The sequence below is a fragment of the Mesoplodon densirostris genome, chromosome 7 (assembly GCF_025265405.1).
Source record: "Mesoplodon densirostris isolate mMesDen1 chromosome 7, mMesDen1 primary haplotype, whole genome shotgun sequence".
NCBI classification, from domain to species: Eukaryota; Metazoa; Chordata; class Mammalia; order Artiodactyla; family Ziphiidae; genus Mesoplodon; species Mesoplodon densirostris.
The window spans coordinates 107,720,098-107,737,675 of record NC_082667.1 but is presented as its reverse complement, the minus strand read 5'-3'; the positions used below and the strand labels follow the sequence as shown (position 1 = coordinate 107,737,675).

General features: G+C 52.0%; 1 protein-coding gene across 2 annotated transcripts in view; it reads right to left on the bottom strand.

Annotated features, from left to right (window-relative positions):
• Positions 1–5,208: 5,208 nt before the first annotated feature.
• The window catches only part of ZBTB16 (zinc finger and BTB domain containing 16), a 197,298-nt gene continuing 184,928 nt past the window's right edge, over positions 5,209–17,578 (bottom strand). For both annotated transcript variants that reach the window (XM_060104712.1, XM_060104711.1), the window contains 3 exons: positions 12,451–12,621; positions 7,465–7,632; positions 5,209–5,438 (listed from right to left, as the gene is read on the bottom strand). In XM_060104712.1, coding sequence (XP_059960695.1) covers positions 5,209–5,438; positions 7,465–7,632; positions 12,451–12,621 — 569 coding nt within the window. The remainder of the gene's footprint in view (positions 5,439–7,464; positions 7,633–12,450; positions 12,622–17,578) is intronic.

Below are 17,578 nucleotides of genomic sequence, written 5' to 3'. Positions count from 1 at the left end.
GATGTAAAAAATATTCTCTTTGCTATAGAAGGCACAAACTTCACTTAGTGACACATGGAGAGAGAAAAAAACCTGCAGCAGTAAATTCATTTTTTTTTCTTTTTCTTTTTCAACCTGAAACACTGAAATTACAAAGAAACGCATCAATCTACACGAAACGAAGGCAGATGCGGAAAGCTGCAACCAGGACCGCACAAGTTCAGGTGAACTGCTTCTGGGCTAGGACAGATAGGGCTGGCGAGCACAATGCAGGGTCGCAGGGCTGGGCTGGGGCCAGAGGGGGCAAGAAGAAGGGGAGAGTGAAAGAGAGAATGAAACAAACAGAAGTGAGAGGGGAGGGAAGGGAGGAGGGATGGAGGGAGGGAGGGAGAAAGAGAAGAGAGAGAGAGAGAGATCTGTACAAAAAGTAACCAGTAAAATTGAAGAAACAAAATTGGGCAACCTCCTAAAATTAGGCTAAGAGGAGGTGCTGAGGTAGACATGAACTAGAACATCCATGAATTAAAAACACTATATTCTGTAATACAGAGCGATTGGACTGGCACTTGTGCTGTCGTGACAGAAGACAAGCCATGAGAACAAACAGATAACAAAACAAAACATAATACCCAAACCAAAAGGCTTAGTTTTGCTTGGTCCAGCAGGGCAGCAGAGCCCTCAGTGCTATAATTTACATACATATATATATATATATATTTATCTTTATATATATGGGTCGGATGTCATGGTGCACCACCACGGCCTCTTAACCTTACAAAGATCATGCATAACACTATGTGAACAACTCCTATGACACACACCAGGAGGCTGGTACCCTGTCTGCAAACTGGGATGCCAAGGACTCAGGGAGGCGGGGCTTCAGGCTAACAGGCCTGCGGGGCCTGAACACCCTCTCCCCAGCCCTTTTCCCCTGACCCAACTCCCCTGGTCTGTCTTGCACTCCTCCTGGTCGGCTGTGCCTTTCTCCTCCACCCATCAGCCTCACTGCGAAGGAATAGTCTGGCCTTCTTCCCTCCTACCGAAATATCCAGGTAAGTGCCACCATGAAGCTCCAGGAAGGAGGAAACAAGATGGGAGGGGAAAAAAGATTTAACATAGCCCTAGGAGGAACGAACACAGTCCGATCTTTCCCCCCTTTTCTGTCCTATGTCTCGTGCCCCCAGCTTTCACCCTCGTTGGGCTTGCAGGGAATTGGCCACAAATCTCCCCCAGTCCCCCCCGAGTCAGAAGGCTGCCCCTGCCACTGGTCACTCCCCTGTAAGGAGATGAGCCAAAGGGCCCCGTCCCTCCAAGGCCTCAACACCCCAGCAGCCAGTTGTACCAATAGCATCCGGAAGGGTACCAGACACTTGTGAAAAATTGCAGCAGGTTTTCTTTTTTTTTCCTTTTCTAAACACGGAAAAATTGTTCAGGCACAAAGATTAAACAAGCCCGCGTTGCATCCCTGGATTGTACGGAATCACTGGGTCCCCCAGCCTCCCTTCCCACCCCTATACCCCAGATCTCCCTTCCCCGTATTCGTGGCCTCCTCCAAAGCAGCCCAAAGCAGCAATGATATGTACTCTTTTATATCTCTCTCTTGCTATATATATCTCTCTCTCTCTATTTGTCTATCCTATATACACATAGGATTTTAATGCTTTGAATGAGTGAAGGAGTGAATAGGGAAAGAGCACATGAGTGAGGGGGAAATGTCACTGAAAGCATTAAGCGACACGCTCATAGGAGCTGAACACAGGAAAGGAACTATTAATCCACTTGGACTTGCCAGGCTGGAGAAAGCTCACTGTGCTGGGTAAGGCAGTAGCAAGCAGGGCTATCAGCAGTACCACAGTCAAAGGCAGCAGGGTGACCAAGGGGCCAGATGGCAAAGGAGAGGGATCTCGCCTGGGGAGAGAGCAGTCTCCACCCTCCTCGTCTCCTTAGCCTTCTTTGTGTAGACACATCTACAGCCTCCAGATAACTTCTGACCCTCACCTTGGCCATTGGGCCTGGCCACCTTGGCAAGGTCAGAATTCTTTTGTCTTTGTGAGCAGGAAGTTGGGAAAGAGACATGTTGGAATCTCTTCAGGGTGTCCGGGGCTTCATGGGAGAGGAGGGGAGAGTCCGGTACAGAGGTCTCCCCACTCCGCATCCTTCAGAGACCCCATGCCCCGACCCTCTCTCCCATGGGACCCATCTCTCCCATGCCCCGACCAGCACCCCTCCCTCCAGGGTGGTAGGGGCAGGCAGGGGCTGATTAGGTACCATCCAACGCTGCAACACCAGATGACAACAATACTGCGTGATTTAACACACAACCGCACACAACAAGCACACGCACACACGCGCACGTACAAAGGGATATTTTGTGGGTGGTGGTGGTGAATTTTTTTGTGTTTTTTTGTGTTTTTTCCTATTCACATTACAAAAGGAAAGGGCAAGGTCCGGTAGAACTGATGAAGGAACTAACAAATATTACAAAAATATTACAATTTGTAAATATTAGCTCAACCCTCTCAGCTTTTACGAACAGCGGAGGAGACCCGGCTGTGTGGGAAGGGTAGGGGAGACGGAGAGGGGTCAGCTAGGTCTATGGAATAGTTTGATTTTTTTTTTTTTCCTTCCCCACCGAAGTTGAATGACATGTTGCTGTTCAAATACTGTTTTCTGGGATTTACAGATCCCCTGAGGGCCAGCCTGTCCCCCTTCTTCCCAGATTGGGGGAGGAGGCAATAGTGCACAGAGATTTCTTACAGACTGCCCCTCCCCCAATGATTCCACTCTCTTCACATTATAAACATGACAACTGCTCTAGTTACATATTTCAAGTTTAACTTTTTTTTTTCCTTTCCAAAGCACTAAGTCATTATTATAGTTGCAAAATAGCATCCTCCCTACATTATCATCCCCAATCAACGGTCTAGTGACCCAGTCCCCCCCAGTCCATATCCCCCCAACACACAACTTTTAAGGCCTTCAGATTTGGTGGGCAAGACTACAGGGGAGGGCGGGAGGGTCGGGGCCGAGGGACAGGGGGGTGGTCACAGCAGCACCCATCCCTCCGACTTCCCTGTATGCCTCACAACCCTTCTCCCCAAAACCGCTTCCCTAAACCACTTTTTAAAACCTAAGATAAAAACGCAGCCACAACTTTCTCAGAGAGAGAAAGGAAAGAGGAAAAAAAAAAAAAAAAAAACCCACAACTCTTACAAATAAAGCATGAGATGAGACGGGAGGACCCGTCCCAAAGCGAACACAAATATTGCAAATGTGCTTTCCAAAAATTCGGGGAGGGGAGGCTGGGAGAAGCAGGGGGAAGCAGGGCAGCAGGATGGGAGGCGTGAAGGGAACCAAAGAACTGGGCAAACCTAAGAGGTAGCTTTTAGAAAAACAACACCCCCGCCCCATCGCAACAACACCCAGGCGGGCTTGTCCCCAACCAGGCCTGAAAAGAGACCAGTTTGGGCAATGCTAATGCATACAGAGGTGGGGTCACGCCTTTGCAGGGCTCTGAAGAACACAGGCCCCCAGACCCAGACGACCCAGCAAACTGTAAGAAAGGTGGGATTCTCTCCAGAGTGTTTTGGGCAGGATGACATCACGCCTGGGCCGAGCCGGCTGTGATCCTGCCGGGCCCCCAGCACCCCGTCCGTCCCCGGCAGGCACCCACCTTCTGCCCGGGCCTCCCATCCCGATCCTGAGTACTCAGTCCCTTCCGCACGGCCCCCTGCAGCTGGGAGGCTCATCGCTAGGGGACACGGGGAGGGCCTTGGCCAGCTGAAGCCCATTAAACTCGCCATTAACTTACACAAGAGACAGAAAAGCACGCTCTCCCCATCCTTCCAACCCCCAACCAAAAAAGAGATACAGGCAGGGGTCAAAAAAGCTCATGAGGTCACAAAAAACTGAGGTAATTCAAGTACAATGTGCTAACAGGTGAACAGAGGACACAGAAAAGAAGCGAAACATAACACGAGGCAAAGCGCTCTCAACTCCTTCTCCCCCACCTCCTCCCCGTGGACTGGGGGGCCCGGGGAGCCAGGAATTCTGTACCGCCCTCTGGACCTGGGTTTTCCCACAGAGCTCACCAGGTCTGGGGTCCCATGTGTTCAAAGGGTCCCCGGCACGACTCACCGACACCCTCCCGGGGCAGGGGTCCCCCTCCAGGTGTAGGGCAGCTCTGGAGACGGACATCCACGTCCCTCCATGGGCAATGAGCCCTTTGATGGATCCCTCCTCCTAGGGGCTGAGGAGGGCCGCAGGGGGTTTGCGTCTGTGTGTGTTAGTTTGGTGGGATAGTGTGTATTTAGTTGTTTCCTTTCTCCATTTTGGAAGCAAAAGCAGCTCAGCAGGAATCTGGCTTAGGACAGGGCTGGACTGGGATGGGCCCTTCCATTGACTTCGTCTGTGTTCTCAGAAAGCTGAGGGTGCAAGTGGGGGCTCTGGAGTCAGACACAGCTTCCCCAACAGGGAGCTGGAGGATGAGGGAGACACCCGGATCCATGGGGGGCTGGGAGGACAGGAGTCAAGGGGAGCCGGGCAGCCAGGAGCTGGGGGAGGAGCTGAGAGCCCTGAGGCTCCTGAAGACCATGAGGGGGCACCCAGGTATGGCGGAGCGGAAGAAAGCAACAGATGAACTGAGCGACGGGAAAGGCAGGAGAACCCCTCCCGGCCCAGTCGGCCCCCAGCAAGCTAGAGCTGCCATCGTCTGTGCCAGCCAGTGAGCCCGCCCAGCCCCAGCATCTGCAGGCCCCCTTTCTGCACCCCCAGCCCACCCGGCCCTCAGCCCCCACCTCCCGAGGGGTCAGTGAGAGCACAGCAGGCAGAGGTGGTTTGGCTCTGACGGGAGGAGCCCTCCCCCCTTCCAAGTCTCCATTTCCGGACACAAGAGGAGGATCTGGGCGGAGGGAAGAGAGGAACATCCCACCATCCGAGCTGAACAAAAGCCCCTCCACCCCCATCCAAGAAGAGCAGGCCAAGCTCCAGCCAGGAAAGGAGGGATGGAGGCCCAAGGGGAGGGGCTCAGCCAGGCATCCAGGTCACCTGGAGCCCCAGAGAGAACCCAGAGCCCGACAGCTCCCAGGTTTCCTTTTCCTTCTCTCTCTCTCTCTTCTTTGTTGCTTCTTGTTTGTTTGTTTTTTGTTGTGTTTTCTGCTCGGTCCTCCTGGACGTCATCCCGCTCCGTCTCTACTCCTCTTGTCCCCCGCTGCCCCCGCCGCAGGCGCCTCACACGTAGCACAGGTAGAGGTAAGTCTTCTCTATCCTCCAGTCGGGCGGGATCTCCTCGGGCTTGTGGCCCTTCATGTGCTTCTGCATGGAGGACAGGCTGGGGCAGTACTCCGTGCAGATGGTGCACTGGTAGGGCGAGGCGCCGTTGTGCGTTCGCAGGTGCTTGATCATGGCCGAGTAGTCCCGGGAACGCTGGTGGCACAGCTTACACTCAAAGGGCTTCTCACCTGTCGGGGGAGGGCAGGAGAAGGCCAGGACAGAGGGAGGGGGCTGTGAGAGCCACCCCAGGGATGGTCTGCGCCCTCAGCGCCCCCTCGGGCTTGCTGGAGACTCCCGTCCCTCTAGGTCAGCACTCTCCACGGCAATGGATGCACCATCCAGTGTGGCAGCCGCCAGTCACATCTGGATCCTGAGTGCGACTGGGAACTACATTCTTTTTTTTTCTTTTTTAACTGAAGTATAGTTGATTTACAATGGTGTGTTAGTTTCCAATGGATTAAATTCTCAATCTTGTTCACTGTAACTAAAGTAAATAGCCACATGTAGCTAGTGGCCATGATGTGGGCCAGCTCCAGCCCCTGGACTTATTCTTAACTCTCTTAGGGGCACGGACTCTCCCCTTCCTAAGAAAGGAAAGGGAGGTCTAGAAAAGGGCCCGCGAGGCCTCTCTAATGCTTAGGGATGGCTCTTCAGCACACAGTTCCTTCCAGGGGAGCAAGGGGATGGAGTCCTTACAGGGCTACAGATGATGGGGAACAGAGGTGGGGTAAAACTGAGGGGACCCCATCCTGCAAACATGCTACACCTGGGAATGGCTACTCCTCTAAGGCTCTAGAGCCTGCCCTGGACCCTGCCTTCCCCTTTGGGGCCAGAATGGTGGAGGGACAGAGAACCTGGGAGTGCATGGCCAGACCCAAGCTGCGACTTGCCCACCCTCTGTTACAGTCCCCTGGAGCTGAGCAGGGGATGTGAGGGAACCTTGTTCTGATACAGTAATTAACTGGCCAGCCATCTTGCTATCGATACTCCTCCGTGCAGAGGCCCCTGCAAATAACAAAGTAATGAACAGCCAAAGTGATCTAACTATCGACCAGCTATTTACAATAGTCAGCGCCAGCGCACTTAATGATACACCTGCCAGGTCACATCTCTGACAAGGGGCTCTGGGAAATCCTGGGGGTCACTCTAGCTGTCAGCAACGAGCACCCCATCCTCTCCTTGTGGCCCAAAGCAGAGCTATGACAACATGTGTCCTCTGCTTACTGCTCCCTCTGTCCACCTCCCCTCCCGGGAAAACACACTCTCTCCCCTGGGCCAGCAGGACCTGTCTGATCACCTCTCCCCATTCCTCTGCTCAGGCAGCTGTTTCCCCTGATCAGGGGAGCCTTCCTACTTTGCCGCATTCCACTACCTTCCACTATGTCTCACCCTCACAGGAAGTCCTTCTGAATATCTAGCCCCCAACTGGCAGTGTGCTGTAAATGTTTAACAACTGGCTCTCCAAAAAGCCCTGATTTTGTAGCATTTGCTGATGGCCATGTTGTGAACCCTCCCACTGTAGCCAATTTTAAGCAACCAAGGTGATAACACAGAATACGGGGCTGGAAAGAGATGGGCACAATGGCTTTCCCAGGCAGGCTCGGGCCGGCTCCAGCATCCACTGCCCCCAACTCTGGCAACTCTGGATATCGGGACCACTTCCACCTGTTCTGTCCTCAGGCCCCAAGAAAACAGTTGCTCACATTTCTTTTAGGTAAAAAGGAACATGAAGGCCCTTTGAAATGGTAAAATATTATACATGTAGAGGGATTAGTAAATCCAACTGCTTCTCTAATCATTGAACCGAACTCAATCTAACGTACAATTTTTCCCAACCTTCATCATACCCTAACTTAACGTCGCCTAGTTCTTCCTGTAACCCTCAAGTCACACGAAATCGCCTTAGCCTTCACTTTCAGCTCATCAGGCCAACTGACCCCCAATTCAGGATTCAGGAATGGATGTCCTCTGTGAGCTCTTGGTATGGCCGCCCGGAAGGCTAGTCTGGGCTCCTGGAAGGAGTGCTGTGATTGATTAGCAAAGTCGGCCTCGCCCTTGCAGGGAGGAAGTGGCACTCAGGTCACCGTACTAACCCTTAGCAGAAGCTGTTCCACTCTTCGGTTCAGCCTGGGACCATGGGCACCCGGGCTCCTCTGCGGACCCACCTGCCCCTGCCCAGCCCCCGCCCCGGGGCCAGCTGTGTGTCCCCGGTACCTGTGTGCACACGATAGTGTGTCTCCAGCTGGTGCTTGAGGCTGAACTTCTTGCCACAACCATTGCACTCATAGGGTTTCTCGCCCGTGTGGATGCGCTTGTGGCTCTTGAGTGTGCTCTCATCCCGGAAGCAGCTGCCACAGAACTCACACTCGTACGGGTGGTCACCTGTGGGGACAAGGGGCTGGATCAGGCCCCCGCCTCCCCCGGCCCCCTCTTCAGCGGACAGTAGGGCAGGTTCAGTACGCCGGGAGGATGAGGCTGCCTGTAGTCGCCACCTCCAGAGATGACTGAGGGACCCTCCACCCCTGCCAGCCCCTTAGCATCAACAGGGAGCACCCCTGTGCACATGTGTCCATACTTTACCGTGGCCCAGTGGCCATCCACGCCTCAAGGGCCAGTCTAGGGAAAAGAGAGCCCGTTTGGTTCAGGGATGAACAGAGCCACCAGAAAGCAGGTCCCCTGAGGGCAGAGCAGACCCAGGGGCTTCGAGACCCTTCCCCCAGCTTCCTTTCCTCTAGGTCAGGGGCAAAAGCCATTCCAGCCTGACTCCCCTACCCTCAAAAAAGTCCCTCCAATTTCTCACTGTCCCCCAAATTCTTTCTGCTCTTTGCCTCCTCCACAGGCTTATGCAACCGTTTTTTCTGCGTGATTTCCTCTTCTCTCCTTGGCGAACTCCTAGTCACCCATCAAAGCCCAGCTCACGTGTCACCACGGTTTGGAAGTTTCCCTTTAGCGCTATTCCCACTGTCCCCTGCTCAGGCAAATTGAGTCACTTTCTCCTCTGTCCCCAGAGAGAAGAAATGTCCAGCATTTTGTCCTTTTAGTAGTAGTAGTAGTACAATTTTTATGGCACTTTCTAATTAAAATGGCCCACATTTGTTGAGTGCTCACTACTGTGCTAAGAACTTCACATGGATCAATCATATCACGGAATCATCACAACAACCTTACAAGAAAGACAGTATCATTCTCATTTTACAGAAGAGAAAAATGAGATGTTCAGAGATGCTTAAACATGGTCCCTAAGGTCAAAGAGCTAATAAGGGGCTGAGCTGGGATTCAGATCTGGTTCCACAATCTGGACACTTGATACTTACTGGACTGCTAACTGCCATGCTGTGTTGAATCCGCTGTGACACCCACTGTGCCCACAGACCAGAAGCACCGTGAGGGCAACAAGGGAACCTTGTTCATCCCTGTAGCCTCAGCACGCAACACAGAGTAAACCATAAGCAGACGCTCGGGAAATGTCAGTATATGAAACTTGGGGAGAACTGCCTTTCCCCGGCCTGGAATCCATGCCCAGCAGCCTCCTTTCTGAGGCTGGGGTGTGGGGATTAACCATCTTTCCCTTTGTACCCGAAGTGGGGGCTTTGTGGGGATGAAAGGTGAGGACTTCAGCTACTTATTTATTACAGGAGTGAAGGCACAGACAATAAAGACAGATTGATCACCCCAGACTTCGTTCATGAATATTTAAATATCACTGATTCGTCTTGTCACTGTAATTACAATTTCTCTGGGCTGCATCTCCAACAGCCATAGTTTATGGTAAAGGATGGCCCACTGTATTTCACTTGTCCCTCTGCAGATGTGCGGGGCTGCCAACCGTGTAATGTCCTCTGCATTTCATACATTTTCTTCAGCTGAAGGTTTAAGTCATCCACAATGACCTACGTTTTTTCATTATCCCCATGTCAAACTGCACTCGTGCCTGGGCATAAATTGTCCTTCTCGTTATAGACTTGCATGCCTTGCCTTCACTTCCTCTTTCCAATGATATTTTACTCTCTCCTCTCTCTCCCCTCCTCAGGCCGCTAACCAAACCTCCCCCTTCTCGAACGCAAGTCCCTGCACCCACATACATTCTCATCTCTTCTGATGGCTCTGAAGGGTTTTTAAGAATCTGTGGGGAGAGGACGTTGCAGTCTGCTCCCTGGTGGGCTCTCTCACGGGTGGAAGGTTTGCAAGATGCTCTGAGGGTTTAGACAGGTGGGTGGGAGCGCTTCCATTGGAGGGGTAGGATGGAGGAAGCTCAAAGAGCAGAGCCACTCCAGGGAGCCCTGCCCTGGGCTCAGAGGAGAGCCTCCACGTGCAGATCCGGGGATGAGCAGAGTCCTGAGTTCCTGGCACCTGCCCGCGCCCTCACTGCCGGGGCTGTGTAGACTGGCTGGTCCCCAGCCGCCAGCCCCATCCAACCCCAGGGAAGGAGAGGCCCAGGCAGACCCTGCTCCTAATTAGCTGTGTGTCTAGCAGAGTGAGGGTTGGTCTGTGCACGCCTGGGCCCGCATGCCACTCTCTGCGTGTGGACGTCTGCACACACAGCCCCGTCTGACATCCGACTCCTCTCCTTACTGAATCGGCAACGATTACTTTAATCAAGAATTCAGTATCCTCATTAAGATATAAATAAATAAATAATAAAGCAAGGGCCACGTGAGACTTCAGCGGAGCCGGTAATGAAAACGTACATCGGCAGCCACACGGTGGGTTGGGGGTGGGCACTGCTGTCTGTCTGTGCCTTTCCCCTCCAGAGGGGGGCCCTAAGAGTTTAAAAAACAAAAGGTTAAGGCAGAGAGGTTGGCTTGGGCAGATGTTTATGAATTTAATTATGAAGTGGATCACATGTTACATGAGTTTAAATATGAAATCTCTCGAGTCAGCCCAGGGAAAGGAATAAAAAGTTAGGGGGGAAAAAAAAACAGACACCAACACACACACACACACGGATTTTGAAACATGGCAAGCACCTGGCCTAAAATCCTCACCCGTGTCAGTGTTGCTATAATGTACACAAAACTGGCTGCAGAACTCAAAATCCAATTTGTGGTAGGTTGATTAACTCTGTAGCCTCTTTAATGAGCTTGACATTAAGTACAGGACAAACGAGACTAATGACAGGCCTCCTCCGGCTTGCCCAGTGCACCTGTGACCCCAGCGGTCTGTCCTCACCTGGTGGCCTCCCTGGCACTGTGGCCAAGCCCAGTGTCATCCTCCCCACCCCAGCCCCATCCTGTCGGCTACTCAGCTGCCCCACTCAACACAGCGGAGAGTTTATTATACGATGAGCCGTGTGAATCAGGGATCCATCAATGCCAAGAGCGCGGCTGGACTAACCTACCCAACACAGCTGCTGATGCTAAACACCCGGCCGCAGCAGCAAATGGGCCAAGAACAAGGGAATATTAATGAGGCATTGTGCCGGGTGTGCTCAGCCTGTGCAGGGCTGTGCATGCAGGGCCTCACTGGTGTGAAATCCATGGGTGTTGGTGTAGGCAGCACACACGCTCCATGTTTCCTAGGTTAAAAGCAAGTACTCCTCTTAAACGATGTCTGGAAATCCTGCCTCCCCATGGATCTGAGCCCTGATTGACACAGGGGCCGGGGGCATTTTGATATCTGAGCTCTTAGGAGCTAGTGTGGGCAGGGCAGGGCGTATCCTGGGTGGACTTAGCAGGACTGGGATCATTCCAGTCCCATGAATCCAATGGATGGGGCCCAGCAGAATGCTCAGAAGTGGCTGAAAGGTAACTGGCCACCTTTGATAAGGCTGAACTTGGGGGCCCAGTGGGGGAGGTGTTGACAGGAAGGTGCATGTACTGGGTTGGCCAAAAAAGTTCATTCGGGTTTTTCGGTAACGTCTTACCAAAAACCCAAGTGAACTTTTTTGGCCAACCCAATACCTGCAGGGGATGCTTATGCGGTCACTACAGAGAAAGCCCTTGTCAGCATCCCTTCCTCCTCTGCTCTTCTTGTCAGGCCTTCCCCTCTTGAGACCTCCCCTTGTCTGAAGCCAGCAAATCTAAAAAGTTCTAAGCAAATCTGGTGATGCTAAAGCAATATGCTCCCCTGAATGGAAGAGCATCCAGGAGCAAGAGTCCAGGCAGGCTCCTTGGCGAGGATGCCTACTGCTGGCAGGCCAGGCCAGCTCGGGTCCGTGATAAACAAAGCCCCTCCCCCCGTACTCAGCAGGGCCTGCCACTTAATCCCAGAGCATGATAAGACCCAAGAATGAGGAAAGGGTCCTGCCGATTCTGTCATGGGGCACACAGAGTTTTTTATACCCTCTCCAGCAGACATGAAAACATACCCTGTTACGTACTCAGAGAGTCTGCCTCTCTGTCTCCCTGGCTCCATCACCCACCTCTCGCCCCAAAAGCAGGACAGAACACACACAAGCAAAGACGCACGCAGACTCAGAAGCGGGCAATCCTTTATCCATGTACAGCCAGAGAAAGGAAGGCTTTCGAGTCACCCATGACCTTGCTAGAGGGTCAGGGGCCGCTGCAAGGAAGCAAATGCCTCTTGGCACTCAGGACCAAGTACCCCATCCCAGACCCCTTGACTCACAACTACTCTCCTCCCCCAGCATCTCCAACTGGCTAAGCAGGGATGTTTCATGTCTCACTGTTTAGACGACCTCACTGTCTCCCCTAAACAGGGCTAAGGCCCAAGTATAGAACGTGTGCTTCTGTTACTGTGGAATAAGCAGGACCACTTCTGCCACGTTCCCTTGAGAGCCCAAGGCCGACCGCAGGAGTGTGTGTGTGCACAGTGTGTGTGTGTGTGTGGAGTGGGTCAGCAGTGGGAGGGGGAAAGGCAGAGACAGAGACCAAGAAGGCAGGTTTTTCTCAAAATTCATCTTGGGTCCACCTGCATCAGAATCCCTGGGGCATATTTACTAATAATGTTGAGTCTCGGATCCCACCTGTACCCACTGAATGGAAGTTTCTGAGCATGAGACCCAGGAGCCTGCATTTCTAATGAGCACCCTCTCTGCTGGGCACAGAGATGTCGAGAACCAAAGGTGCCCAGGGTGGGACAGGATAAGAACCGTCCACGTTGACCTGCACCTCGGAGGCCCCTGTGTGCCTGACGCTTGAGCAGAGGAGGGCTGAGGGCACCCCCGCCTGATGTGTTTGGAGGGAAATGCAGACAGTGGTTCCCAGAGACCCTGCCCTGCCCGTCCCCGGCCTGGCCTACCTGTGTGTGAGCGCAGGTGGCGTTTGAGGGCTGTGTGGCTGGGGAAGGTACGGTTGCACTCGCTGCAGATGTAGCTGCGCACGCCCGCGTGGACCTCCATGTGCTGCTGGAGCGCACTCTGGGCCTGGAAACGCTTCCCGCACAGCAGACAGAAGACAGCCATGTCCGTGCCTGCAGGACACAGCAGGGGAAAGCCTCAGGGCTGGACACAGGCCTTCTTCACCCAGCTAGGCTGGAGCCAGAGCCAGCGTCAGGCCAGCACCCCGGGCCCCACCCTCAGTGGCAAACCCAGAGGTGGTGCAGGCCACGCGATGCTGCTGGAGCCCCCGCTGTGCGGCTCCAACGGTGGACAGAATCCACTTACTTCCTGCCCTCATGGAACCTAAAATCTAGTGGGAGAAAGACATTAATCAAACACATCAGAGCAGCCAATGAGTCTGTAATCATATGGACGTCTGTGTCAAAGGCAGGGTACCAAGAAGTCATCTATCAAAGGGACTTTCAGAGCCTGGCACAGGTGGTGGGGCATCAGGCCGGCCTCTGTGAGGAATCACAATAACGGAGATGATACGTGCCAGCTGTCGTTCAAGTGTAACTAACTTAAAAATCCCATCTCCAAAAGGCAGGCTCTGCATCCTCACCCTTCAGATAAGGAAAAGGAGGCACAGAGAGACTGAGTCACTTGTCCGAAGTAGCACAGAGTTCACAAGCAAACAGGGCTGGGATTCAAACCCAGGAAGCCCAGATTTGATCCGCTCCTAACGCGAGCTACAGACCTGATTGTCTTAACCACGTCTCCATTCATTAATGCATACATCTTAAGGGTCCATTCATTCAACAAATATTATTTTAGTATCTTCTATAAGGAGGACTCTCTTCTTTGGCCCTGGGGATGTAGCCACGGAAAACCGTACAAAGTGCCTGCCCTCATCACAGATGTTACCCAGCACACTGGGCCATGAGGAGAGCATTCCAAGAAGATGGAATAGTATCTCTGAACTAGAGAGAAACGTGACGGGTCAGAGGATAAGACAGAACAGGGCGCCTGAGGAGGCAGAAAGAAAGTAGAGTGGAGGTCAAAGAAGTAGGCAGGGCCAGCTCGTACGGGGTCTTGAAAACCATGTTAAGATCTTTAGGCTCGGGTGGGAGGGAGGGAGATGCAAGAGGGAAGGGATATGGGAACATATGTATATGTATAGCTGGTTCACTTTGTTATAAAGCAGAAAATAACACACCATTGTGAAGCAATTATACTCCAATAAAGTTGTAAAAAAAAATAAAAGATCTTTAGGCTTCATCCCAAGACCAACGGGCAACTGTCAAGGGATTTTAAGCTAATGAGGGACATGAGATTCCCTTTTTTTTTTTTTTGCGGTACGCGGGCCTCTCACTGCTGTGGCCTCTTCCGTTGCGGAGCACAGGCTCCGGACGCGCAGGCTCAGCGGCCATGGCTCACGGGCCCAGCTGCTCCGCGGCATGTGGGATCCTCCCGGACCGGGGCACGAACCCGTGTCCCTTGCATTGGCAGGCAGACTCTCAACCACTGCGCCACCAGGGAAGCCCGAGATTTTCATTTAACTCTGTCTGGTCATTCCCTGCGCTAATCAGAAGCACGGGTGGGTACCCCATGGTACCCTACAAAGACAGGCTGTCAACTTCTGTCTGTTATCAACCCCCTTCCTGATGCTGCTCTGGGACCATGGCCTTGCGGGATTCTAGACCTTCCAAGTCCTCACCAGTAGCTCCTTGCCCACCATTGTGGACTCCACTTTCCTAAGCATGTCAGCTCCCTGCCCCGGGAAGCTCCCCATCTGCTCGTCTCTCTTTGCCGGCATCTGGGCATCATCACCTGTGGTCAGCCCAGCGCTGCCTCCCCCGTGTAAAGGACACAAGCAGGAAAGGGGGTCAGGCCCAGTGCCTGGCAGCCCAGAGTGGAAGGTAGAGCAGAGCTTTGGCTGTGGCAAGTCGTGGGCTGCTCAGCGTGGCATCAGGGAGCTCCCGGTGGAAAGAGGGTGACAAGAAGGACAGCACGGACTTCCGGGTAAGATGGCGGAAGAGTAAGACGCGGAGATCACCTTCCTCCCCACAGATACACCAGAAATACAGCTACACGTGCAACAACTCCTACAGAACAACTACTGAACGCTGGCAGAAGACCCCAGACCTCCCAAAAGGCAAGAAACTCCCCACATACCTGGGTAGGGCAAAGCAGAGAGATTCCCGCAGAGAGGAGCGTTGCCGAGCGGCACTCACCAGCCCGAGAGGCTTGTCTGCTCCCCCGCCAGGGCGGGCGGCGCTGGAGCTGAGGCTCGGGCTTCGGTCAGAGCGCAGGGAGAGGACTGGGACTGGCGGCGAGAACTCAGCCTGAAGGGGGCTAATGTGCCACAGCTAGCCGGGAGGGAGTCCGGGAAAACTCTGGAGCTGCCGAAGAGGCAGGAGACTTTTTCTTCCCTCTTGGTTTCCTGGTGCGCGAGGAGAGGGGATTAAGAGCGCCGCGTAAAGGAGCTCCAGAGACGGGCGCGAGTCGCGGCTGAAGGCGCGGAGCCCAGAGACGGGCGTGGGACGCTGGGGCTGCTGCTGCCGCCGCCGGGAGGCCTGTGTGTGAGCGCAGGACACTGTCCACACCGCCCTTCCGGGAGCCTGTGCAGCCTGCCACTGCCGGGGTCCCGGGATCCAGGGGCGGCTTCCCTGGGAGAACGCACGGCGCGCCCCGGGCTGGTGCAACATCACGCCGACCTCTGCCGCCGCAGGCACGCCCCGCACTCCGTGCCCCTCCCGTGCCCCTCCCTCCCGCCCGGCCTGAGTGAGCCAGAGTCCCCGAAGAGGCTGCTCCTTTAACCCTGTCCTGTCTGAGCGAAGAACAGACGCCCTCCGGCGACCTACACGCAGAGGCGGGGCCAAATCCAAAGCTGAGACCCAGGAGCTGTGAGAACAAAGAAGAGAAAGGGAAACCTCTCCCAGCAGCCTCAGAAGCAGCGGATTAAAGCTCCACAATCAACTTCATGTACCCTGCATCTGTGGAATACATGAATAGACAACAAATCATCCCAAATTGAGGAGCCAGGAGTCAGTGCTGTGCCTCTGAGGTGGGAGAGCGAACTTCAGGACACTGGTCCACAAGAGACCTCCCAGCTCCACATAATATCAAACGGCGAAAATCTTCCAGAGATCTCCATCTCAACACCAGCACCCAGCTTCACTCAACGACCAGCAAGCTACAGTGCTGGACACCCTATGCCAAACAACTAGCAAGACAGGAACACAACACCACCCATTAGCGGAGAGGCTGCCTCAAATCATAAAAAGTCCGCAAACACCCCAAAACACACCACCAGACGTGGACCTGCCCACCAGAAAGACAAGATCCAGCCTCATCCACCAGAACACAGGCAGTAGTCCCCTCCACCAAGAAGCCTACACAACCCACTAAACCAACCTTAGCCACTGGGGACAGACACCAAAAACAACGGGAACTACGAACCTGCAGCCTGCAAAGAGGAGACCCCAAACACAGTAACATAAGCAAAATGAGAAGACAGAAAAACACACAGCAGGAGAAGGAGCAAGATAAAAACCCACCAGACCTAACAAATGAAGAGGTAATAGGCAGTCTATCTGAAAAAGAATTCAGAATAATGATGGTAAAGATGATCCAAAATCTTGGAAATAGAATAGACAAAATGCAAGAAACAGTTAACAAGGACCTAGAAGAACTAAAGACGAATCAAGCATCGATTAAAAACACAATAAATGAAATAAAAAATACTCTAGATGGGATCAATAGCAGAATAACTGAGGCAGAAGAACGGATAAGTGAGGTGGAAGATAAAATAGTGGAAATAACTGCTGCACAGCAAAATAAAGAAAAAAGAATGAAAAGAACAGAGGACAGTCTCAGAGACCTCTGGGACAACATTAAACGCACCAACATTCGAATTATAGGGGTTCCAGAAGAAGAAGAGAAAAAGAAAGGGACTGAGAAAATATTTGAAGAGATTATAGTTGAAAACTTCCCTAATATGGGAAAGGAAATAGTTAATCAAGTCCAGGAGGCACAGAGAGTCCCATACAGAATAAATCCAAGGAGAAATACACCAAGACACATATTAATCAAACTGTCAAAAATTAAACACAAAGAAATCATATTAAAAGCAGCAAGGCAAAAACAACAAATAACACACAAGGGAATCCCCATCAGGATAACAGCTGATCTCTCAGCAGAAACTCTACAAGCCAGAAGGGAGTGGCAGGACATACTTAAAGTGATGAAGGAGAAAAACCTGCAACCAAGATTACTCTACCCAGCAAGGATCTCATTCAGATTTGATGGAGAAATTAAAACCTTTACAGACAAGCAAAAGCTGAGAGAGTTCAGCACCACCAAACCAGCTTTACAACAAATGCTAAAGGAACTTCTCTAGGCAAGAAACACAGCAGAAGGAAAAGAACTACAATAACGAACCCAAAACAATTAAGAAAATGGGAATAGGAACATACATATCAATAATTACCTTAAATGTAAATGGACTAAATGCTCCCACCAAAAGACACAGACTGGCTGAATGGATACAAAAACAAGACCCATATATATGCTGTCTACAAGAGACCCACTTCAGACCTAGAGATACATACAGACTGAAAGTAAGGGGATGGAAAAAGATATTCCATGCAAATGGAAACCAAAAGAAAGCTGGAGTAGCAATTCTCATATCAGACAAAATAGACTTTAAAATAAAGACTACTAGAAGAGACAAAGAAGGACACTACATAATGATCACGGGCTCGATCCAAGAAGAAGATATAACAATTGTAAATATTTATGCACCAAACATAGGAGCACCTCAATACATAAGGGAAATATTAACAGCCATAAAAGGAGAAATCGACAGTAACACAATCATAGTAGGGGACTTTAACACCCCACTTTCACCAATGGACAGGTCATCCAAAATGAAAATAAATAAGGAAACACAAGCTTTAAATGATACATTAAACAAGATGGACTTAATTGATATTTATAGGACATTCCATCCAAAAACAACAGAATACACATTTTTCTCAAGTGCTCATGGAACATTCTCCAGGATAGATCATATCTTGGGTCACAAATCAAGCCTTGGTAAATTTA